The sequence below is a fragment of the Felis catus genome, chromosome A1, assembly GCF_018350175.1.
Source record: "Felis catus isolate Fca126 chromosome A1, F.catus_Fca126_mat1.0, whole genome shotgun sequence".
NCBI classification, from domain to species: Eukaryota; Metazoa; Chordata; class Mammalia; order Carnivora; family Felidae; genus Felis; species Felis catus.
The window spans coordinates 81,921,483-81,946,726 of record NC_058368.1 but is presented as its reverse complement, the minus strand read 5'-3'; the positions used below and the strand labels follow the sequence as shown (position 1 = coordinate 81,946,726).

At 61.7% G+C, this 25,244-nt stretch overlaps 1 protein-coding gene across 12 annotated transcripts in view; it reads right to left on the bottom strand.

The window, feature by feature from the left end:
• The window catches only part of MCF2L (MCF.2 cell line derived transforming sequence like), a 132,751-nt gene that overhangs the window by 46,165 nt on the left and 61,342 nt on the right, over positions 1–25,244 (bottom strand). For 11 of the 12 annotated variants that reach the window (XM_019829755.2, XM_019829789.2, XM_019829754.2 and 8 more), the window contains 2 exons: positions 8,265–8,348; positions 5,539–5,653 (listed from right to left, as the gene is read on the bottom strand). In XM_019829755.2, the coding sequence (XP_019685314.1) occupies positions 5,539–5,653; positions 8,265–8,348 (199 nt within the window). Of the gene's footprint in view, positions 1–5,538; positions 5,654–8,264; positions 8,349–20,373; positions 20,793–25,244 lie in introns of those variants that run through there. The other variant, XM_019829802.2, reaches the window with a different exon arrangement.

The following is a 25,244-nucleotide window of genomic DNA, read 5'->3' as shown; positions in this document are numbered from 1 at the left end:
GGGGGGTGGATAGAGCCCCCAGGGCCCAGCACAGGTGCTCCTGCACGGTTGCCACCTGGAAATGAAAGTTCACGGCTGCTAAACGGGTTTTTTCACAGAAAAGCCAGAAATCTATCTTGATGTTGGCAACTCTGCTTGTGAGACCCTGTGCAAGTGTGCACATGTGTACGTGTGCATGTGTGAGTGCACACACACATGTGAATGTGTCTGTGTGAAGTGCACTCCGTTTGCGGAGAGGGGTAGGATCACACTAGGTGTGGAAACCACTTCTGCCATGGTGTGGTTGGGCAAAACCAGCTCCACCAGCGGGGGAGGGAAGGTAGACGGGGGCATGCTTGGCGGGGGGGGGGGGTATCCAGGGTCTGGAACCACAGGGGGAGGGGGTCAGGGTCTAGAACCATAGGGAGAAGGGGGTCAGGGTCTGGAACCACAGGGGAGGGGAGTCAAGGTCTGGAACCACAGGGGGAGGGGGTCAGGGTCTAGAACCATAGGGAGAAGGGGGTCAGGGTCTGGAACCACGGAGGTGGGGAGTCAAGGTTTAGAACCACAGGGGAAGGGGAGTCAAGGTCTAGAACCATAGGGAGAAGGGGGTCAGGGTCTGGAACCACAGGGGGAAGGGGGTCAGAGTCTAGAACCATAGGGAGAAGGGGGTCAGGGTCTGGAACCACAGGGGGAAGGGGGTCAGAGTCTAGAACCATAGGGAGAAGGGGGTCAGGGTCTGGAACCACAGGGGGAAGGGGGTCAGAGTCTAGAACCATAGGAAGAAGGGGGTCAGGGTCTGGAACCACAGGGGGAGGGGAGTCAAGGTCTAGAACCATAGGGAGAAGGGGGTCAGGGTCTGGAACCACAGGGGGAGGGGGTCAGGGTCTGGAACCACAGGGGGAGGGGAGTCAAGGTCTGGAACCACAGGGGGAGGGGGTCAGGGTCTAGAAACATAGGGAGAAGGGGGTCAGGGTCTGGAACCACAGGGGGAGGGGAGTCAAGGTCTGGAACCACAGGGGGAGGGAGTCAGGGTCTAGAATAACAGGAGGGGGAGGAGGTCAGGGTCTGGAAGCATGCAGGGGGAAGGGGGTCCCGGGTCAGGAACCATGGGAAGGAGAGGGGCCCAGAGGTCAGCACCGGAGCCTGGGGCATCTGCCCCTGGACAGGCCTGCAACCCAGATCATGGTATGTGCGGTAACGGACTTGAGCCAGTGCACAAAGACAGGGTTACACGTAAAAGAAATCAAATCGTTACCACTCCTCTTCACCTTTGTGATGTAGTTTCTCCAGCACAACCGTGTGGTTATTCTCTTGTCTCGGGAGGGCCTGGACTGCGTCCCTCCCCCCAGCTCACTGGCCCATCCCTTTGCTCTGCGGGGTAGCGCCACCCTGAGGAGGTGGCTGCCTCTTCTCAGAGCCCACTCCTCCTGTTTTTGTTAAATTTGCTCCAATGGTCATTTCTTTGCGCTGAATCCTCCACGGGAGCTGTCCTTACCACAGTCTCAACCGCCCGCGGCCGGGAGACTCCCTCTGAGCAACCTGTCCTCTAGCTATCCTTCCCAGCAGCCAGGTGGCCACACCATGCACTGTCACAGCCAGGACACAAGCCGGGACACCACACCATGCACTGTCACAGCCTGGACACAAGCCGGGACACCACACCGTGCACTGTTGCAGCCAGGACACCTGGGCCCAGTCCCTAAGCAGCTGCAGGCCCCACATGGCCCACAGGATGCAGGTGGCCGCTCCAGCTGGAACACCTGGGGGCTCCCCTCCTCGCCCCCACTCCACACCTGACAATGCCCATGACACCCAAACCTTCCCTTCTCAGGTGACTGCTCCCTGCGAACCTGGGGCCCATGGCACTGCTGTCTCCAGCAGGGACTGCAGCCCCTCCCCCAGGCCTGCTGCCCCATTTCACCGAGAACCAACCACACCCCTCTTGAGGGGGCCCCAGCCCACACCTGGGCCGCTCCCCCCCTTCTTCCCTTTCCACAATCCACACCCCTGTGCACAACCTACTTCATTACTGAGAATGCAAGCGACACGACTTCACTCCTTTCGTTCACTGTTGGGTCTGAGTGTGTCCGGAACATAGACATTTCTCACAGACAGCGACGGGGTGCCCTGCCCATGGCGCCTCTGCCTGGCTTCCTCTCTGTTGTGCAGAGGTCACAGGGCCACCCTGGGGGCAGGGCCTCAACCTAGGCGAGAGCTCACAGGGTGGCCCGTGGAGCCACCACCACACCTCTGGGCACTGGCCGACCACTCCCACGATCCACAGCGTCCTTCCACGTGACTGTTTTCTTCAAAAGACCACATACATCTGACACACACGGACAAAGCCTGCCTGTCGCAATGCCTTCTACAGGGCCTTCTACAGGGCCTTCTACAGGGCCTTCTACTGGCCTTCTACTGGCCTTCTACAGGGCCAGTAACGATCCACCTCTCAGCTTAAGCCATGGCTCCCTCCATTTGCACTCACATAAGACAGGGGAAGTCAAGTCAGCACCGAACATGTTGCTCTAGAAGACGGAGTTAAAGCTTGGTTTAGAGACTGAGTTCACACCTCCGAGAAGCAGGCCTCATGGGGGATCTGACCGTTCCGCAGGCACAGACATGGAAAGGCATACACCAGGCTGTAATCCCATCCTGTCACCTGTCTGTGTGGGGGCTGTTCCCTCGTTTCTGGAAGGGGCCACTCATCTCCGACCCCAAGGGTGAGAACAGAGATCTGCGGGTGGTGCCCCTTCCCCCCGGCACGCAGGGGAGGGCCCACGGGAGAATGCAGCAATTGGCCCCCCCGGGCTCGCACAGTAGGGCCGCCTCTCAGCCATCACGGGCCTCCCCCGGTGCCAAGCTGGCCCTCATCCTGAAGATGTGGGCACAGGGCACTGGCGTTCCCCACGGGCATGTTTCTGCCCTACATTTTTAATGAGCACCGAGCAGCTGCTCTGTGCTCCGAAGGAGGGCCACACTTTCCCTCCCTTTAGAGCTGCATTCTCTGCAGGGGTGCAGCTGCTCTTCAGAGTTGGCACCCCCGATGGCACCCTGGGGTCAGGACTGACAGCACGTGGAGGCAGCCGGACTCCAGGCCCAGGCGCGGGTGTCCGCCTCACACTCTGACTTCCATGCATCCTGTCCCGTGCACCGAACACCTGACCGCTCCTCTGGGCCCCTCATGTCCGTGGGTCTCTCAGCTGTCCTTTGAGACCAGGGCGCGCTGGGCTTCATTACGTGGGGGTTTATTTGTGGGTGAAGGGGCACGCAGGGTGTGGTAGGTCCAGATCCGCCACTCCAGCCCGGGAGCTTTCCGTGGTCCTCATCCGGAAAGAGGAGAACCGTGAATAAAGCACATGCTGGCCTGTGCCCACTGCACCCTCGTCTCCGGAAACGGAGATGCGCAAACCGGCCTCCTGGCCAGCTCCACACCACCTCGGAGCCACAGAGCCACAGCACTCCCTCCCCTCGGCCCTCGCACGTGAACCACATGAGCCACGCCCCAGGCCTGTGAAAGGAGCTCATTCTGCTGGGGATGACAAAGGATGGAAAGATGGCAGTCCTCATCGAAGGGGAGAGAAGGGGCTGCAGAGATCATAGGAGGGAGTCTGCGAAGCAGGGTGGGTTTGTCTGCAAATGAAGTGTATTTGTGCAGCACGTGCCTGCTGTCCCGGACCTGCCTGCTCTCACAGACACAGACCAAAACGAGGCTGTAATTACGACCTTTTCGGAAAGCTCCAGGAAGCCTGGTGGGCAAGTGGCCCTGAGTGGGGGAAGAGCTGGCTTTCGCTTCTTTCTTTAGGTGTGGGTGATGGAGGGCCTCCCTGAGGAGGTGGCCTGGAATATGAAAAGGTGGTCCACCAAGGGGCAGCAAGTGCAAAGGCCCTGAGGCCATTAGGTCTGAGGCTCAGTGAGGGTAGAGACCTCCAAGGGATCATGCCTGCTTGTGGCCTGGGGACATGCCTCACCTCCGCACCAGGCCTGGGCTGTTGGGTGTTGACATTTCCAGACATAAACTGATTGTTGACTTTTGAAACAAACAGAGTCCCCTGGGGTCCTGGCCCTGTGCTAAGCGGTCACTGCAGCAGCAAGGCTCATCCCGGACTCAGGACAGCCCCCACCTGGGAGACCAGAGACTGCATGGGGCGTCCCCCCTTTTCTTTTTAAATCCCTTGAACTTGTTCTTCCCTGAAACCACTGGCAGGTTCAGTCACTTCACACTCCAGTCGCTGCCCCATCCTGCTGGCCGGTCCTCATGCACCCCTCCCCTGGAGCCCTGAGCATTTCCACACCTGTCCTGTCCTGGGTCCCCATGTCCTTGAGTCCCAGCGTCCTGGAGTCCCTCCTGAAGGGCCACCCCTCAATGCCTCACCACAGGGAGCATCTTCCCACCACCTTGTGTGGTGACCTTACTCGTGCTCCATGACCTTGACAGCAGCATGGGGCTGACTATGGCCATCCTGTCTCTCATCCTGAGACTGAGGGAAGACACACAGAGATGCTTTGCCGTGTTGCAGCTGCCACCAGGAAGCCCCTCAAGGGTGCACAGCTGGCCAAGTGGCCGTAAGAAAGGCTGCTGGGCTCCCGGGGCCTGGCCGTCCCCACACCTGACTCGGCCACCCAGAACCTGGTGCCTGGAAGGACAGGACAGCAGATGCTGTGCGACCCAGGATGTGACCCCATCTTTCTCCTGCCAGATGATCACCCAGCGCCCACATCCCTGAAGAGTGCTCCCTTCCCCTCTGCCGGGTTCTAGAAGAACCTACAACCTCCCTCTCATCCCCTCCAGCGCTGATTGGTCATCGCCGTTGGCAGTTTTCACGCAAGAGGAACCAGCCAATTGAACTTGCTGTCTTGGTCTGTTCTCTGGATTAGACAATTCGCGGAGCAATAAACCACACAAATTCAGAAACCCGTCCTTAGCAACGCTAATGAATGAGCATGATGTCCCCCGGGGATGTGGCAGCCTGGGCCCCCACACTACGGTGAACCCCCCCATCGCCCTTGATGTTGCCTGAGGAACCAGGTCACCCGCGAGGCTGTCTCCACCTAACGCCACGTGGTGCTGGCTCCTTGTCAGGGTGTGAGGGCCACGTCCTCACCACCTCTGGGCTGCCGTGGACACCCCAGAGCTGACCCCCCAGCGGTGGGGCGTCTGCCTCTCGGCTCCTGGATGTGGAGGATGCCCGGCGCGGCCACTGAGGTACAAACGAGGTCTCCTTGCCTTTCCGGAAGGTGGGACCCAGCTCTGCTCGCGGTAACAGAACCAACAGCCAGGGGAGTTGCCTCTGGGGTCACCTGTCCCGCCGCAAGGAGCACGAGGGGGACTAATGGGCCGGGCCCCGGAGGGTCTCACGACCACCTCTGCCCTGTGGCCTCCCTGTTGTGTGTCCCTCCTGCTCGGTGTAGCCCTGCCAGTGTAACAGACGCGGGATGCTGGGAGCGGGGAAAGGGTCCAGTGGGACCCTGGCCCTGACCGCTCCGTGTGGGCTGTGTGACCTGGGCGGGACCCTGGGCCCCCTTGGCAGGACCTCCTCATCTGACAGCGACACACACCTGGGGATGCTGGTGAGGTAGGTCATGACATTCTGGAACTCCTTGTCGGGAACGTCGCTGAAGGCTGGGTAGTCTGGGAAGGTGATGACTGGGCTGCCGTCCTGCCCGCGCCCACCTGGGGAGAGAGCAAGGCAGCACTGAGCCCAGGCATGGTTTTCATCAGGGAAGGAGTGCGAGCGCTTGGCATGTGCAGAAGAGTGACGCGTGCACAAACAGGCACCTGTCACTCTGCCACCGCAGGGCAGCCAGTCCCACGCGGCTCGTCGCTTCCCAAATGAGCATAGTTGTACAGAACCAAGACTGCGCCGAGTAGGCTAACACCGCAAAGTACGGTTTTCTGCGCCTTGTAAATGCGTGAGCCGCTTTAAACTCCGCACAACGCTCCGTCTCTTACCCCAGAGGCCCTAAGGCTCTGCGTGCGTCTCTGACGAACCACTTCAGACAGTTTGGGTCTAAGGGGGTCATCCCCTTGGCAGTGTGGCAGGGGAGGGAGCAGAGAGCACACTTCTGAGCGGAGACACACAGCAAGGAGGAAAAGGGTGTGGGGCTCAGGACCTGGGGATGGGAGCTTCAAGCAGAAGGCTGAATTCGGTCTGGGGCCTATGTGGTTTGACGTGTCCCACAAGCGGTCTGGAGAAGCAGTGGACAGGGCAGGGGCTGACGACACGCCCGAATCACCCGGGCCCAGGTTCCATGTCTGCCTGCTAGTCAGCGCCCTGGGCGGCTGCGGACGGCCACTTGATGGGTGGGACCCATCTCTCCTGCCCTGGCCACCTGTCCTGGCCCATCGGCTGCAGGCCAGGTGCCATGTGTGCAGGTCAGGTCCCACGGCCGGGCTGCCAGACATGGTGGGGTCCACCCTCCCTGCTCACAGCTCCCTCCTGGACCCTGGCCACCCTCAGGGAGGAGGCCCACACCGTGGGGAGGAGGCCCACCCTGTGGGTAGAGGCCCACCCTGCGGGCAGAGGGGAGGAGGCTCACTCTGCCGGGAGGAGCGGCCAGTGGCATGCAGGGGCCCTGAGATGCCACATGTGTGAGTGACGCCCCCGTCTAGCCAGCGCTCCGTGGGGTGAAAGAACCACTGGCCACACTTTCTGAACTCCTCTCCCACCAGCCCTGCCTGCCGGAATTAACAGCAAATCAATGAAGGGGGTGTCTCGGGCTAAGGTGGGGGCAGCGTGAGCAGTGCACATACTGACGCGCACGCGGGCAGCCCCCTGTGGCAGTTCCCCCAGCGTGTTTCAGGTGCGTCCTGCACAGGAAGTATCGATGGGCGTTGATGGAATTACACCAAAGACCTAACTCTGCAGGAGCCGGAGGAGGGTCCCCATTGGCAAGCAGGGCTGTGCACCATGGATGGGGAGGGGGTGGGCTCACCCTGAGCCAGCACCCATATCCTCGGAGGAATCGTGGGTAGGACGTGAGGTGGGGGCAGACCTGCCTTGGGATGGATCCCCCGTCAGTGTAACTCAGCCAAATCCCATCTTGGGAATCCTTCAGGTCCACCGGTCCCTGTGAGGCCCAGCCGGCTAGGACAGGCCCACCCAGGATGATCTCGGAAGCCCTGAAGTAGGACCCTCCTCACACCTGCACAGTCCCCTCCCGAAACACTGGCTGGCATTTGAATGACAGAGAGAAGGTGTGTCCAGAGGGGTACTGGGGCTCTGCCTCCTCCAAGCCAAGAGGTGGTGGGCTTACAACCTGGAGGAAGGTCAGGGTCATTAGTCTGGGTCACAAGTGCACTAAAGTTGTGAACCTTGGGGTCTTGAAAGGCATGGACGGGCTGGGGAAATGGAAGGAGCCCGCAGACCCTTGACTGAACATCTTGTTGGCGTGGGCCACGACCCCTGTGCTGTAGATGCCTTCCTGTTTCTCTGAAGGACACCCCTCCCTCCTCGCGGTGACCGATGTGCCTCACTGTGGACAAGCCCCCCAGAGGCCCCACATCCTGCTGACGACCTTCGATTCCCCCAGGTTGCCTGAGCTCCAGGGCCACATGTTAGGGCGCAGCCTGAGGCGTGGCTCCTGGCCCCTGGGAGAAGGGCCAGGGCGGCCCCAGGGGCACGGGGCTGGCTCTCAGGGCTCAGGAGGGGAAAGGGCCTGTGAGTAGGGCCGAGCGCCTGGGAAGGGCAGGTTGTCTGGTCCTGACGGGGGTACTTGTACAGCTGTGAGGGCGGCCACCACAGGTGCCATCGCAGCCTTAGCACCCAGGATGTGCCAGCACCGTCCAGTGGCTGGGGTCGTGCACCACAGCCAGACAGGATGGCAGGTCATCCTACAGAGTGGAGACAGAGCCCGGACCAAGGGACACAGGGGCCCCAGAACAGGCCGGTGGGACAGAGCCAGCCCCTCGCCCCTATCAGCTGTGCTCTGGGGCCTCCCCCACGGAAGCTGGGTGTGCTGGACTAGGGAGGTCCCTGGCCCAGGATGCTGCAAGGATGAGGGCAGCTGTGCCCTTTCCCACTGCACCTGCTGAGGGAACATTCTGGAGACTGCAGGCAGGAGCTCTCGGGCTGTGTCCCTCTCAGGACTGACTTCCGGCCGTCTCTTCCCGTAGCCCCTGGCCAACGAGCCCTGAGCCCCCTCCTCCCGGGCAGCGTACAGCGTCTCCTGGCCCTTGGTGGAATCAACAGCAGGCCGTGCCCAACTCGCAGTATGTGGACTAGGTCCCCTTGGTCACAGCCCGGCTCTGCCCAGCCCCTCCCTCCCTCCGGCCCAGCACTCACCGGACAGATAAGCAAAGCGCTTCTTCAGCTGGTCTTGGATGTCAGCGGCACAGAGCGGGGTGATGTCCTGGTGCATGATTTCATCTGCGGGCAGAGCAGAGGGACGCGGCTGTCATTCGATGCAAACTGCCTCATGCAGCCATGCGCATCAGCCAACACCTAAAGGGACCAGCGGTCACGTGCTCGGAAAAAGGGATTTCAGTTTCCAACGTGCAGAGACCTTTGTCTCTCGGTGCACAGAAAACTGTGTGCTGGGTGGTTTATCAATATTTAAGATGTGCCATGTGTCAGAGGCACAGAGAAAGGAACAGAGAGGCGGCGGGAGGGAGGGAGGAGGGACGGAGGGACGTGCAGGCAGATGTGAGGGCAGGCAGCACCACCCACCCAGCACCCGCTTTGGTCTGCCAGCCTGCACCCCCGACTGGAGGCGGTCCGGGCATCCCCGCGGCCACCACAGCCCAGGTCAGCGAGGACACCGGGCAGCAGACACACAGAGGTCCACCCCGCCTGCCCGACATGGACACAGGAGGGCACCCGTCCGGGTCCCTGAGCCAGATACTGATGGGAAAGGTGGCTTAGTGTACAGGCTGCGAGTCCTGGATCGGGGTCTGGGGCGAACTGGGAGCAGCCACACCCTGGAGGCATCGCCAGGAAGCAAGAAGGTTTTGCGAGATTCTGGGCACCTGGGGTCGGGGCTGCGCGTGTCACTGCAGAGAGTGTGAAGCTGGGCGCCAGCCCCTGCCCTGGTGTCCGCGGGCTCCTGCGTTTCTGAGTCAGCGCCTTGCTAGCGCTCACGTGATTCACAACCAGACCCTGGCAGAGCAGCGGAATTTGCATCCTGGGACATTTACACGATTTCTCAGAAGAGACTCAGGACCCAATCTGAGACACCAGCCAAGAGAGCCTGGAGACACGGGAACTCTTCCAGCCCGAAAATTCCAGTGGAGCTGCCGAACGCTACCTGCACGGACCAGCCTCGAAGCCGGCTCTTCCGGTCGTGCAAAAAAGCAGGTGTGAACAGGTGACACGACTAGGCACACAGGCAGGTTCCACCATCCTGGCATGCCCTGCCCTTCGACCCTGCCTGCCATTGACCGGGCGCCCACTGGCCCCACAGAGCGGCAGTGGCAGTAGCCGGCGTCAGGAAGTGACAGCAGCTAGTGCTCAGAAGGTGGGGACCTGCACTGAGTCCCCAAGGGTGAGGCCGCCGCCCACAGGCAGCACGATGCCTCGGCCACGGCTCTCCTCTGTGGGAGGAAATTCAGGATGTTTTCCTGAATCCCAGGCAGGGTGATTTGTGCCGAGTGCAGCGTGCACCTGCATGGGGGAGGGGCTGGAGGGGCTGGACCTTCAGATTTCACATCGCATTTCCCTTCTCATGGCAGGAAGGAGTCTCTGCACAGTTAATATCAAACCTGTGCCACCTGTGCTCAGGTTCAGCCTCTGCAGCCCCAGAGACGCACATCGTTGAGCACAGACCATGGGAGGCAAGGTCTCCAGAAGTCTGGAGACCTCCCAGGGGCAGTGGAAACAGCACGGACACTGAACTGGCAAGTCCTTAACGGGGACCCAGCATCCGTGAGGAGCGCAGGGACTGCCTAGGCGGTTCTCCAGACCTCACCACCACCCTGGACCTCAGCATCCCCACCGGACTCCAGCAGCCCACGAGGAAAGAAAACCATGAGTGTCTGGGCCTCTGATGGACGCTAATTCTTGACTGGGTCTGACTGGCAGAGCCTTTAAGCCCACTTCCTCTCCAAGTACCCTCTGAGCTCAGTCCTGCACAGCACAGGCTGTCTGTGCTCTGAGCCTGGCCTACCTGATGGCACAAGGCCTTCCCACATGCTAGAGACAGGGCCATTATTGCTGACCATTCCTGTACTTTCAGTGACAGAGGGACAGTCCTGCTGGCTGGATCGATGTTAACATGAGCTTGGTTCCTTGGAGAGATGTCTCTGGGCCTTGTCACCACCCTCCTGTGGGCACTGACCATTCTCATGTTCCCAGAGCTCCTCCAATGGATGGACCAAGGTCCTTCAGGCCTCAGGGCCTTTGCATGAGCTGCTCCCCATAATGCTTCTCCCATTGTCTGCTGGCCAGTCCAGTATTACTCACTTCCTGGCCAAGATGTCACTTCTTCAGGGAGGCCTTTCTCCACCTCCTGGCCTGGGCCAGGCCTCACGGCATCCTGCACACTGGCCGGAGAGCCTGCAGCCTACTGCTCAAGCCCAGGACCCGGCCCAGCGGCCCCTGTGACAGGGGCACAAAGAACTTGTGTGGGACAGGGGAAGCAGGAGGTGCACGAGAGGGCGACTTCCCTGAGCAGCACTGGAATCCAGCTAAGTTGGCACGCAGGCTGGTGCAGAATTTCCGGAGCCCACAGATAGCTGACCATGGCAGCGCGTCTGCCTGCAGCCTCACTGCGGATTCCACGCGGGTGAGGTTTTGGGTGCAGAACTTGCTCCTACAGCATGCCGCAGGTCTAAGGCGCCGTTCCAGGTTGAACGACGGTGTTATTCTGCAGCCTGCACTGGAAACAGCAGAATCCGCACAAACGGACCCCGTCTAAAGGTCACGATGGCTTACATGGTCACTGGCCACCCCTCATAAAGCTGGAAATAAGTAAGGACCACGGCAGTAGTTTTCGTCATGGTCACCTGGCGGCTTCGTCAAGTCCGCGGGCTCTGGGTCTCCGGGTGCACTGGGCATGTCTCCCCCAACCCCGAAGTGCCACTTCTGCCCACCCTGCTCCCTCGTTCAGAAGGGTGGGTCTGCAGTTTGTGGCGGAGGACAGGGCACTGCTGGTCCAGCAGGAAGTGGGGGAGCCCACGGGAGAAGGAGCAAGCCTCAGATGTCAGCAGTCCGGACAGGAAGGGGGTCGCCCCACCCGCCGGCTCATTGAAAAGGTCAGGCGAGGCCCCGCTCCTGCACAGAACCTCTCTGTGTGAACACAATGTCTCACAGATAGCTACCCGCTTCCTGTCTGGGCCAGACGTGAGGGGAGAGCCCCGGGCGAGGAGCCTGTCACAGGGTCACGTCTGACGGAGGTTGACGCGGGGCACGGGCACTGAGAGGGCCCCCAGGGCCAGGGTTCAGCGCGGCTCTGGGAGCCATCTAGAAAGACAGTTGCACCCATCACATGACAGGTGGCGCACAGCCTACTTAGCCTCGCTCATGACGTTTAGCCCTCCCGGGACCCGGCTCAGCTCCAGATGAGGACCAAGGGGAGAGGCCCCAACTGCCACAACCTGCTTGTACCAGAGCCACCGGGCCTGGCCCCTCTGGGCTGCAGCCGGAGGGCAGGGGTGGTACGAGTGTCTCCTCTTTAGATCTTTCTTCCTGACACGGCGAGACTGGCCTGCAAAGTCCCCTCTGGCAAAGTGACTTAGAACCTGCTTTGGTTGAGGACAATTTCCTAACAGGGGTTGGGCCGCACCTGTCCACTCGAAGGGGCGTCGATCCTCGACTTTCCACAGCAGTGGCTGCCTGTGGCTGTGACAAGGGCCTGCGGTGGGTGCAGAGTTGGGTGGTGGCGACTGTCCCGGGTTAGGGAGCCCCGGTGCACTGGGAGAAGCCTCGAATTTGGGTTCAGAGGCTTGTCCCTGCTGCCTCCTGGGAACCTGGGGCCTTGCTCAGAGGGAGATAGGACCTTGAGAAAGGCACGTCAGTGGGGGCTAGCAGCAGAGGCCCTCTGCCATATCTGTATCTGCCTGAAAGTCCACACCTGGAGGCTTCCGTGTATTTTCCATCGAAACACAACGTGAGGTCTTCTCTGTGTCCATAGTAGAGTGGCATGTGGGGTTATTTCGGCAACACGGGTGGGCGGGATACCCACGTCACCGAGCCCATCCAGCAATCTCCGAGCCAAGAGCAAAGTGTGTACAGACGGAACAAGGAGAAAGGAGGCCACAAACGGGGAAATCCAGACTGAGTGGGGAAGACACGGAGGCTGCAAAGGAGCCCACGCGAGCTCACAGGTCAGGGTGACACGGGAGGCTGGGGGGCGGGGCAGGGCCCACGTGGGGGCAGGCTCTGTGATTTGGGGTCTACACTGGTTGTGTGGCCGGCTCTGGCTCTCACAGCGCATCATCCTGGACGTTTCCAATGGTCATTTGTTCCTGGATCAGGGCACAACTGTATCATGTCACGTCGTGAACTCAGTTCAGATGATTTCCTTATCTCAGGAAGCAAATCCTTATGTGTTTTTGCTTTTTTTGTTTTAATTTTTTTAATGTTTATTTTTGAGAGAGAGAGAGAGAGAGAGAAAGTGTGAGTGGGGGAGGGGCAGAAGAGAGGGAGACACAGAATCTGAAGCAGCTGCAGGCTCCAAGCTGTCAGCACAGAGCCTGATGCAGGACTCAAACTCACCAACCTCAAGATCATGACCTGAGCTGAAGTTGGGTGCTTAACCCACTAAGCCACCCAGATGTCCCCTTACAGGTTTTTAAATAAAACGCTGCTCAACCAAAACCGCCATCAGGGAGAAGCACCCTCTAACACAAGGAGCTGCAAGCTCACTGGCACGCGGGGGGCAGGGATCTGGAAGCCGAACAAAGTCAGGCTGGGCTGCGGGTCTGTCCCTCCCGTGTGCTGCCCGAGGCCAGTGCACAGCCTGGAGCCCTCTGGGGCCATGGGGACACCGTGTGCAGATGAAGATGTGCAGGCCCGAGGCCCAGCACACCTCCTCAGAGCTCCAGATCTGCATCTTCCACGGCTACACCCCTTGCCTGATGGGTCTACGTCAGGCCTTCATGGGAACCACCAAGAAGCCCCTGGAAGGGGCACGCAGAATGGACAGCGGCCTCTCCTGGATGCACCACATTTTCTATCCCGCCCCATGCCGGCCACAGCCCCCAAGGGGGTTTCACAGCCGGGGCAGGGATCTAGAAGCCACCCCATGGGTGACACTTAGCTGAGGTCACACCCATTTTCAGTTTGACAGACAGCAGGTCAGAGGCTGTGCTGTCGGTGACACGCTTAGGCACACCAGGAAGATGTCTCAGTCTGCCATCGTCAACACCCATTCTAAGAGGGGTGTCAGCCAGGTAGGTCCCAGGACACACTCTCCACCCCTGCAACAGGCCAGGCACCACAAAGGGTCCCTGCTCACACCTTACACCCTGGCTCGCATGTGCTCAGGGCGCTCTGTCCCATAGGGGGTTAACTGCATCACTTCTGCTGGGCATCCTGCATGCCGCAGGGCCATGGCAGACGCCAGGCTGAGATGCCACACACTGTGTCTTTGCCCAGGGCAGCAACCAAGCCCCGATGAGCCTCAGGATCCTGCTTAACACAGGCTCCGGGCAGCTCGACCAAGCTCGCAGAGACAGCACACAGGCCAACGCCGTGCCCTGCCCTGCCCCATATCCCTAAGTAGTGCTCGCAGTCCTGCTCCCACTGTGGGGTGGCTGGGGTCAGAGCCCCAGAAGGTCATCTCTGCACACTCTGGTGGTCAGGGACAGCACTGCCACCCTCCAAACTGAACGGACCACGGACTCTGGGGGGCTGGTGGGCGGGTGTGCTGAACACGTCCAGCTCCTGCAGAGCTGAGCAGAGATAACATGCGGGGAAGCCAATCGAGCTGGGCCTCATTAAAACCAAGACATGGTTCTCAGTGAAATTCTGACATGAGCCTCTGCAGAGCTCCCCCAGACCCAAAGCCTTAAATCAGTTAAGAAGCAAGTATTTCTTGAACGTCTACACTATGACCCGTTAGCGCAACGGAAAGGACAAGACGTTGAAGAATTCCTTAAATGTAGCGGCTGGCTAGCACAGCTCCGTGACCTTCTGGTGGATCCCACAGGACACCTTTAATTGTAGAAACAGCGGTCGGTCACTGGGTAACTAAATACCCCTCATGTATCAATGAGTTTGTCACCCCAAGAGGTGGGAGCATTAGTATCCCATTTGTTGGATGAGAAAACTAATGAACAGAGAGGCTGACTGAGTTGCCTGAGGCTGCACAGCAGGACTGCACAGATTCCAGGGGCAGTAGCTCAAAGGGAGCAGCAGGGGTGCTGCCCCTCTGAGGCCTGTCCTGGGGTGGCGTGGGGGTGACTTCCAGGGGCGGGGTAAGTGGAGGTGCTACTAGAGGCGCCTGGCGGTGAGCCTGGGCCACGGGCTCAAAGGAGCGGCAGCAGGAGGAGACGGACCTCTTGCTGGGCCTGGGCCACGGCGACAGCAGGCCGCGGGGTCCTCACCGCACGTGCTTCTGTGAGTGCCTTACCCTAGTGTCAGTGGTCGGAGAAACAACCTCCGGCCATTACCAGAGGCGTTTAAAATCACCCCGTAATTCTTGACGATTTTTCTCACAGCCCGAGTGGAATTGTGACTCAAGGTGGTAAACACTGTCGCCGCCAGCGGTGGAGGAGACCGCGTGGTCGCTGTGCCGTGAGCCCGCACACAGGCTGCGCGGCGATGCCCCAAGCTGGGAGCAGCTGCTACACCTGCACCTGACCGTGCACGGTCCCCACTGGGGACCTCGGGGTGTGGAGCTGCTCACGCCCCCGCACGGCCTCCTGGCAGCCGCTGTGATGGGGGCCGGGGGGCCGCAGACTGCTGGCTGCATCACCCTTCCTGCGCGGGGATCCCCGGTTTCCGGGCAGAGGCAGGCACGGTGACCCCAGGCGCTCCTTCTCCTGAGCTGCTGTTGGTCCGCACAACCGGGGCAACGGTAGCGGCCCCTCCTAGCGTGCCCGGCGCCTGGCGTGCGGGGGGGTACTTGGTGGTTCCCAATGCTCGTGGATGCACGGCTTGCCCTGGGTCCCCTCGCCGGCGAGGGGACTGGCCGCTGGACCCCACAATTCTCTCAGAGCGTTTTCCACTTGGCTGCCGTCACCCAGAAGAACCTCACAACGACAGGAGACGGTGTTCATTTCCACGCGGCAGAGGACAAGGATGGCGGCTATCACAGCTGCCCGCGTAGGACTCCGTGGCTGGCGCCCCGAAAGCACCGACGCTCTACACGGAAAAGGGCGACTCCGCGTAGCCGAGCCTCTCACGCACGCGCACACGTACACACGCGCACGCATACGCGGCACGGGCGCACCGGAACGGCGCGGGGGGACTATGCTCACAGCGCAGTGCCCGAGTCACCCCTGAACGTTCCCTGCAGACCCTGTTTCAGAACTAGATCTGACAACCGCAACCCCGTTAGAGGAGGAAACGCCTAACATGGCTCCGACCTCACATCCGGGAAGACAAGGACCCCAGCGCCCCACGCGGCGCAGCCCTGCATCCGGGCTGCACACCGGCCTCTGCTCCTTCCCCAAGTCCTCGCCGAGCCCTAGAGTCTGTGTTCGGGCGACGGCTGTCAGGCCCACCTGCACCCCTGCCTGGGCCAGCCCGTGAAAGCCCTCGCGTGGCACCTGCGGGGAGTCCAGGCCCCCAGAACACAGCAAGACCCAGGGCCACATGCCCTCCCTGCATTCACACTGCCTCGGGCCTCTCTGGACCATTCCAGAACATTCCTTGGGTCTGCCCTGCTGGCCCAGAAAGTCCCTGTGTGGGTAAGAAATGTCTTCACATGCTCGGTGCACGTGGGTCCTCCCTGCATTCTGGGTGGGCGCCAGCCCCACGCTGGGGAGGCTGCAAGAGGTCAGAGGAGAAAGCCCCCCCCCCCCCCAGAGCCTCTGCAGGTCTGGTTCTGGCGCTTGACGTAGAAGGTGCTAGAGCCTGGAGTGCATCTGGATTAAGGCAGAGAACAGCTGTGACGTGTGGGGACAGAACGGAGGTTACATTCAGGGCCAGTGTGGCCACCCAGGTCACGCGGGGCTCTGCCCTGCCCTGCTCAGCAGCTCTGTTCACGCTTCCCGGGCACGACCCCAACCCGCAGCCCCAGGCCCCTACAGCAGGCAGGAAAAACAGGAAACGGGGGCGTCCTTGTTGGCGAAATGGCAGTGGGGCTGGAAGCGCTAATGAGCTCACTCTATCCTTCTAGGACTGAGTGTGAGGGACACAGGAGGTTGAGGTCGGTGCCGGCCCTAGAGAGGCCTCTCCCGGGACAGCACACCTTGCCTGCCTGCTGGAGGTCCACAACCACGCCGGTGGGCACCTCACCAGCCGCCAGGACAGGACAGGCAGGGAGGGAGGCCACACCAGGCAGCTTCCGACGGTTCCTGGGCTGCCTTGAGTGTGTGGTGTGGCTGGACCCTATCTACCAATATGCCCCATTTACTGAACTCTTGTGCCCACGGTCATCACAAACACAGCTGGGCCACTCCTGCCTGTGCCCTCCGTCTCTGGTTTTGTTGTAAGGTCCACAAAGGTGATGGGGGAGATGGGCCCAGACACAGAGCCTGGGCAGGTGGACGTCTGGGAGCCGGCACTGCCGCGCCCTGGCCACAGCCCCCTCCGTCCCGGCCCCACAGAGCAGCAGAGTGGGAGGCACTCCCCAGAGGCCGTGGAGCTGGGGTCCAGGGCGGGGGCTCGGGGCGGGGGCTCCTGACAGCCGGGGGCCAGCTCTGACCCAGGGACCTGGAGCTGAGAAGGGGTCCTTTTGCCACAAACGAGGGCCTCCTTCACACCCTCAGCACGGTGTCCCCTCGAGGCCATCTGGTGCCCATCCTGCCTGGAATGCTGGCCTGGCTGCCGATACACTTTCAAGTCACTTGTCCCAGAAGCCCCTGCAGCCCGAGGCCTCCACACCCCTGCGCACACGCAGCGCCCACCCGCCACAGATAACCATCAGAAAGGAACTCCCTTTCAACTTTCCTGAATTTGAAATCCCTGTGAATCCAAGGGTCACACTTGTGTTTAATTCCAGGGAGGGCTGCACTGCCCCCTGGCTCTGCGGCAAAGCGTGCACTTGTGAGGGTTTGGAAACCAGCGATGGGACCCGGAATGTTCACGGAGTTCATGTCCCACAGAGCTGGGAACCAGGTGGGAGGCTGTCCTCACCCGTAGGCAGGGGCAGGAGAGTGGGCTCACCGCTGGTCCCATGCTGCTGCCGCATGGCCAGGGCAAAGCCCGTCAAGGGGCTTGGGAGGCTGAGCGTTACCCCCCTGCTTGGTCCCCGCAAACAAGCCTCAGGCCAAGGGAGGCTTGAAAGGAGTGTTACAGGGCCTCCTGGTCACGCTCTGTGGGCAGATCAGAAACCCAATGGGGACGTAATTGGCACCAGATTTTAAGGTGCAAATGTCGAGAAAGAGGGAGAAAACCATAGAACTGAGAGTGTTGTTTGCTTGTGAAGCCACTGGATTCCACACAAGTGCCACAGTGAAGCCCCGGACAAAATCAGGACTCGGTGCACCTGGGAGCCTGTTGGGAGCTGGTCCCCAACCCCACAGCGCGTGGCCAGGCCCAGGGGACCACAGAGCAGGGATGGCAAGGGCCTTGCCGAACTGGAAGCATCACCGGACATGCCCTCAGGCCAGAGGTGGGGCAGCCGTGGCAGGCCCAGCGAGGAGGCCTCGTGGCCACGTGGGTGTCTCAGTGTAACACACCACATGGTCAGTCTTCGGGGCAAGGACAGGCTGATGGGTGAGGAAAGCTTACGAGACCTGCCAGGCATCAGCCAAGCTAGCCCAAAGCAGGGCTGACTGGGGACAGGTGCCATGGACAGAGAGCCAACCCCTCCCGGAGCTCGCTGACAGCCGCCCTGCGAGCTCCTACATCGAAGGGGAGGACCCTCACTGTTGCCTCAGCACCGGACACCGTGGACCCTCACTGGTGCCTCGACATGAGATGTTGTGGACCTGTTATTAGCAACGTTCCTGAGGGTGAGCACTGCACGCTGTCCCAGGACTACACTAAGTCCTCAGAGGAATCTGCTCATGTGGCCTGGACGGGGCCCCAGGACAGGGCCCCAGGACAGGGCAGTAGCCATCTTTGGCTGGGATTATTCCATCGAGGCAGACCCAGCGCCCGGGGCCCCAGGAACCCTGAGCCCAGCGAGCTCCTGGAACAGTGTCCTGGGAGAGGGGTGTTGTGTGGACCGGCCTCAGGGGCCGAATGGGCTGATGCCTGAGGATCTGAGCGAGCGTCCAGGGCTGGGGAGGACGGGGGGGGGGCGGAGGCGGAGGAAGAGGCGCCACCTCACATGTGTCCAACAGCCAGCCGTGCGCATCCACGGAGTCAGACCACCGTCTCCCACTCTTCAGAAGCCTTGACTTAGGGTCAGTCCCAGAGCGGAGTGTGTGACAGCCCACTAGCCACCCTCCCTCTGGCTTTGGGCTGAGCCTCCTGCGGCTCCTGGCCTGGCCCTCCCCAATCCCACACCCACCTTCTAAGTACCAAGAATTCCGAATCTAAAAGCAAATAGGAAGTTGCTTTATGCTTCACGGAAGACACGTCCTCAACAAACAGGAGCAGGCGGGCCGGGGCGGCGTGGATGGGAGGGCGCATGTCTCGTGTCCCTGGGGCTCCACCAGGATGGCCTTTGGGACGGGTGCTGCCTCTCTCCAGCCGGGCCAGCAGAGCAGGGCACAGGTGCTCCAGGTGCTGGCCCACTGGGAGCCCCTCCCCACCTCCCCACTGGACACACACACGGGACAGCATCTGGGAGGCAGGGGTGGAGACGGAGGGACGGAGAGGTGGGGGCGGGTCAGGCTTTGGCAGGGAGGGGTCATGAAACCGCTGTCATGACGGCAGGTCAGGAGGCGCCTGATCTGTGACAGCTATGTCACCTTGGGACACCGGACACGCCATGGCCTCCCCCGTGGTCTCCTGTAGACTCAGGACAGTACCAGCCTCCCCTGAGCAGACGTGAGGGGAGATGGTAAACAGCAGGCGCCCATCCAAGCTAGCATGCAGTGACCTGGGGCTGGAGGAGTGTGGCCTCAGGAACTGTGCCCACAGCCACCACGGGACAAGGATGGACCGCCACGCACCAACAGCTGCTCCCTCGGGCAACAAGCACCTTCGTTTTGGGGAAACAGCAAATGGTCCATAGAAACCGAGACAGGAGGGACGGGGCAGCCCTCAGTCACAACAGGCCAGGTGCCTGGGGCGCTCCTGCCCCACCCGCGTGCTCACAAATGCAGCACGTCCGAGCAGCCCTGAGGATTCTGAGAGAAAGTTCCAAGAATCAGAACTAGACCCTAGTTAGGAAAACGAGGGGATGTCTGGGGTGGCCGGCGAGGCCACACTGGGGCGGCTCCGGGGACAGAACGCATGTCAAGCGCCCCAAGAGTGCTCACAGCCAAGCTGCGTCCCACACGGCGTCCCCCCCAGGACTGCGGCCTCCTCGCCGAGGCCCCCAGTCAAAGGCGACTCCCCACACGCTCAGCACCTGCTGCCGCGTGTACGCGTGAGCCATAACCCTTCCCGCACGGCTGCCTGGGCGGTTGGAGGCCCGAGTCCTGGGGGTCAGGGACGTTCTTGGCCTCAGCCATTCACCACACACTCAGGGTGTTCGTCATAAAGCTGGAAACTTCAAATGTTTACCGGTTGCCGCTGACAAGCCAAGATTTGACTGATTCATTAAATTTCCATAAACAGCTGATGAATTCTTTGTCCCTCTTTGTCAGAAGAACCTGCCTGAAAATGTGCTCATGACAAATTACTTCAGGATGAGCACTCTTCTGTCCTCAGGACAGCAACAAGGAGACGTGGCCATGCCACCCAGGGCCCTTCCCCAGGGTCTTTGTTCTCGGGGATCTCAGGACCTCAGCAGGTCTCAGAAGTGCCAACCCTGTGACCCTGACGGGAGCAGGTGCGACGAGAAAGGGCCACGCAGAGCCAGGGCGGCCGCGCACCATCACAGGCTGGGGCCACCACGGGAGAGCCTCCAGGGGAGCGGCCCTGTCCCCCCCCCCCCCCCAAGCCCTGGGGCTCCCGCGTGTGCACAGGCGTGTCCACAGGAAAGCGTGAACAAAGAGGCTCGGGACCATCTCTCCAGCTTCCAGGGTGAGCCGGCGGAGCCCTCGCGGCTCCAAAGGGACACCCGGCAGGGAGAGAAGGGCAGGAGAGCAGTGGCTGAGGCTCCAAACCCACAGCGGCACCTGACAACCCCCCCCCGCCCCGCCCCCAGAGCTCCCTTCCCAGCTGCACTGGCTCCGCCCCAGCCTGGACCCCACTTACGCCCCCACCCCCAGCCGCTGGCTCTGCAGAAGGCCTGGCCTCTCCCCCTACCTCCCCCAGCTAGCGCCAGCTCACAGCCCAGACGCACCTGTGCTGGTCTTCAGGAGGAGCCACAGCCCGGAGATGTCCTGCGACAGCAGGGAGATACGGCTTAAGGTCATGCTGTCGCCACCAACGTGCGTCAGGAGGCGGCGGCCTGCCTCCCGGAACGCCCGTCCTGGGCGCACAAAGGAAGGCAGCAAGGCTCCATTTTGGGGCCACCAGTCGGCCTGCCCCCCAGGGCCTTGGTGCCGGCTCCCCAGCAGCGCGCAGCTTGCTAGAAGTGCCCGCAGCCAGGAACTGCCCAGCCCCCTCGAAAGCCTCCTGCGGCCCTGGCTCCCTCCCTGCCGCCCGTCAGCACCCTCCCTGCGGGGGCCCCACACCCGCCTAAGTCGGCCCCCAGCCCGTGGGCGGGGCAGGGTCTGCACCTCCAGGCCTTGGTGGGGGGGCACCTCGCCTGCCCAAGTCTGTCTGTCCAGTTGGTCCCCCGCTCCTTGGAGAGCTGTGTGTGTGCACGGATGTTCACGTGTGTGAACAGGTCCTGAGCAGGTGAGATCTCAGACGCCCCCAGGGGCTAAGAACATGGAAAATATAACGGGGAGGGGGGCCCTTGGGGAGCTCGTTAAAATGTGGGTTTGGTTCTGGCTGGAGGTGCAACCAGCCTGGTGCTAATGAGCTCCGAGGTGACAGGAGGCCATGTCTGAGGACCAGGCTGTGGGCAGGAAGAGGGGAGGGGCCCAAGGAGCCCCCCAGCCCTGGGGAGCAGGGTCTTCAGGCTGGAGCAGGGCTGGTTTGGGGCCTTGTGATAGGAACCAGCTCTGGCAGAAGCCTTCAGGGCATTTGCAGGGTGTACCCCCACAACCTCCCTTGGAACGTAATGTCACAGACTCGCTTTCCCACCAGCCGGGGCCCCAGGGGCCGCAGGGTCACGCTACTGGGGCACCGTCACTGCACTGGCAGCTGCCGGCACCCGTTCCACACCCGCCCCCTTCCCTCCTGTCATGTGACCAGACTGACCTGGTCTTTGCTGGACAATTCCAATCCCCTCCTTCCTGCTCCCCAGCCTCCCCCGCTGATGCTTAATGCGTTGGCCGAGAGACAGGGTGGGGGGACATTCAGGCAGACCAGGGTGCAAGCCCCTGGCACGGTGGGCCGGCCTCCTCCGAGCCGAGCCCATCCAGCCTCCTCTGCGGCCGCCCTCACCGGCATCACCCTAGCCGGGGTCCCCAGCGGCATGGCCGGATTAGCTCTGTCCGGGGCCCTGGTGCGGCTTCCTTGCAGCGCTGGGCAGGCCTGGGCGGGACACCCTGAAGTCCAGCATGCAGGGAGGCTGTGCCCAGCAAGTAACCGGCAACCAAACAGGAGGGCTGAGAAAGAAGGTGTCAGACCCGACGCTCAGCCACCAGGAGGGACGTGGCACTTATGCAGGAGGAGGACAGGGCCACGTGGAGGGGCGAGGGGCTCCAGGGATGCTTCTCCCTCCCCATGCCCCCACTTTGGTGCCACAGCAGGCTCTTGTGGCCTAGGCCTCAGCCTCTGGGCCCACGGTGGGCACTCAGTGCCACCAGCAGCTGGCTGTGCTCTCAGGAGGGCAGCAGCCATGGGGGTGTGACCTCGGCTAGGGGCTGTCTGTACCCAGGATGCTTGCCCGCATCCGTCCTAGTGTTCCCCACACCCTGCTGGGCCAGGCCCTGGCAAGAGCAGGGTCTTGCACCCTGGGACACATAGCTGTCCCTGGGCTCACCCACCTCCTTTCTCCCACCCTGTCGGAGAGAACGGCTGCCCGGAGCCAGCCGAGGTCCACCCCAACTCCTGACCATTGGACTCACGACCGACCAAGTCCACAGTCTACCCTCCAGGCCTGCCACTGTTCTCAGGACACGTGTGTGGCCACACCTGTGACGGCACCTGTTTTCTTGGTTTACTCTCCAGGCGGGGTCCTAGCAATCCCCCACCCCGTGCCTCTGCCAAGCATGCGGAATGCTGGTCCTGAGGCTCACGTAAAGCGAGCACATGCTCTAAGACGGGTCCCTTTGGAACCAGGACACAGCATTCAGAGGCAGCTGTTGGTGGAACGTCTTCCCTCTGCAGACCCGTGATTCGTTCATCCCAGAAATGTGTGCCAGCTGCTCTGGCAGGCATGGGGATGGAAAGTGACAGCGCTCGGAGGTGGGTCGTGGTACGCAAGCTACTTCCCCAGCCCTGGCCACTGTCCGTGAGGGCCAGGACCAATCCCAAATCAGTACTGGGCTGGGCTGGACTCTCTGCCCCAAACACCCACAGAGTTGGTCCGTTGCCGGCTTTGAGTTTTTCCCCAAATGCGTCCTCCTCTGAGGGCACCCCTCACCCACCCACCCTGAATGGTGACCCGCCGTCTTGCCCTGCGGCCCCATGTCCCCCGGGTGCTCATACCCGCCCCATCCTGCCCTCATGGCCTGCATCCCAAGCGCTCACACCTGCTCTGACCCGAGGCCCGGCCCCCAGGTGAGCTCCCTTACTTCACCTCCCGCTGCTCGTCCAGTGCCCACAGAGGCCCGGCACATGCGTGTTAAGTGGCTGTGGTCACAGGTGGGCGCGTGGACCGGTGATGAGGGCGTGGAGGCGACAGCCGTGTGGGCGGTTTCTGTGCGTCACCTTGTCCATGCCAGCCTGCCGCCGCCCTGGAGGCCGAGGGTGGAGTTTTGGCTTCCAGGAGGCATGTGCGCCCCGTGGCGGGGTCACTGCCCCCCTCGCTCACCACAGTTCCCGCCCCTGGCTCTTGGCCACAGTCTCCACCTCGAACCACTACTCCTCCCTCTGTGGCCCCACCAGGCTCACCAGGAACAGCCAGGATCTGGTGGTTCTGCCTCTGCCTTCACCTGCACCCAGAGCTGTGTTCTCTGGGGGACCCTGTGGGGAGCCAGCCTTCCAGGGCAGGGGCATAGGGACCAGAGGCCAGGCAGGCATTTCTGCCCAGTCTCCAGGGCCAGAGGCCAGCTGGGAACTGGCTCAGTGGCTGTGGCCCTGAGAGCCTCCGAGGATGGCCTGGGGCGGGGGCCTGGCCCTGGGATGCATTGCCAGGGGTTTGTGGACATCAACCCTGATTGGGTGATGACAAGTATTAGTCACTTTTCTCAAAAACGGGTAGAGTCCCAGAGCCCACTCCATGTTTTCCTCTGTGTGACAGGTGGTGAAGCCACCGCAGGCCAGTGGGTGCCTGGGGACAGAGCTGTGCACACAGAGCCCGTTGTCGGGCACAGGTTTCCCCTCAGGACGCAAGGGCCAGACGATTTTGCAAGTATTCACCTCTTTCTGACCAACAACAAAGGCAACCTTATGTGGTTCCACCCCACAGCGCTCGCAGGTCAGGGGAGGAGGGAGGATCCCTGTGGCAGAGACCGTGGCCAATCCAGGAGGGTGGGGGCAAACTGGATGGGGCGGGTGTGAGCGGCCTCACCGGGCAGGTTGTGCTGTTTCCTGTGCAACATGCCCGACTGCGACGTTGTCTTCCCTGGAGGGCTCCTGGGGCCAGGTCCTCTGTGCCCCTTCCTCGGGGAGAAGCCTGGGGACAGGGAGGCCCGTCTCTCCCTCCTCAGCCTCAGGTGAGTGATGGACACTGTACGTCACCACGAACAGGATGTGCTGGTTTATGTGTGGAAATGCAACGGGATCAGTCAGAATCTGTAACGTTTGGCACCCAGAGTAGGCGACACACACTTGAAACACAAGTGTGGAGGACCAGTGGGCCCAGCGCTCACGGTCCTTCCGCAGTTGCGCCTGACTGGTCCGTGCAGGCGTCACTCCTTCCCCATCCAGGGGTGCAGGAAAAGCTAAGCCTGGCACGGAGCAGTCTCCTTGTGGGCAAACCCTTGTCCCTTTAACCTTACAGGTGCATCTGCATGACCTTAATACACGTTCCAGCAACGGTGCAGGGAACAGGGCCAAAGAGTGGCTCCCGCCAGTTTCTGCCAGATGCCGGCGGGGGGGGGGGGGGGGGCGGCGCTGCTTCCTGCATCCAGAGCACAGCACCTCCCTCACTACCTGCCTTGTCTCGTCACCACAGCAACCCAGGCAGGCAGGTGTCTGCTCCACTGGGGCAGCCGGGGAAGCTGGACACCATGGCTGCTGTGTACTCAGGCTACTGTCTTCCTCCTGAGGCCCCTCCCCCCAGCCCCCAGCCCCCAGCCCTTCTCCCATCCCCTTCTGGAGCCCCCCTCCTGCCTTCCTAACCCCCTGCCCTCCTTTGGCTCGGCTGGATCCTTCTATCCCTGTCCTTCTTGCCCTCGAACCCGCTGCTTCTCCTGCGATGGTGCTGTCCTGGGCACCCCCCAACTGTTCCTCCCTCTTTCTCTCAGGCTGCCCTTCCTTCTGACTTCAAACCGGCTCTGGTAACCCCGTCAGCTGAGGACAGCGAAGCCCCATCAGGCACGCGGGCACCCCACCCTGATGCGGCCCTCAGCTGCCCTTCCTCTTATACACCAGTCTCACACTTCACTGCACTTCTGTCAGGCCCAGAGGGGGTCGCCAGTGAGCACCGGGTGCCCTGGCTTGGACTCCACCCCCTGAAGGTCCTGGAGCCAACACCAGGTGCCCAGTGGCCCCCTGCCCGGTCTCCTCAAGCTGAACTGGAAGGCTCTCTTTGGCTCATTGGAAAAACAAACCCACGAGCCACAGCCATCATCACATCTGCCGTGGGCTTCCCCTCGTCCAGGCGTGGCCTGGGACCCAGGTGCCATCGCTCCCCTCTCGAGGGCACAGGCTGTGACCTGGGGTGAGCTGGCGGGAGCCTCGTCCTCCTCCTCCTGGATCAACAACTTCTCTCCACACACCTAATAAATCCGGGCGGGCGCTGGGGCCGGGTACACACAAACACAGCTGGAGCCTCAGGTTGATTAAAATGCCACCGTAGGCATGGACACCGTCAGGGCGAGTCCTTCCACG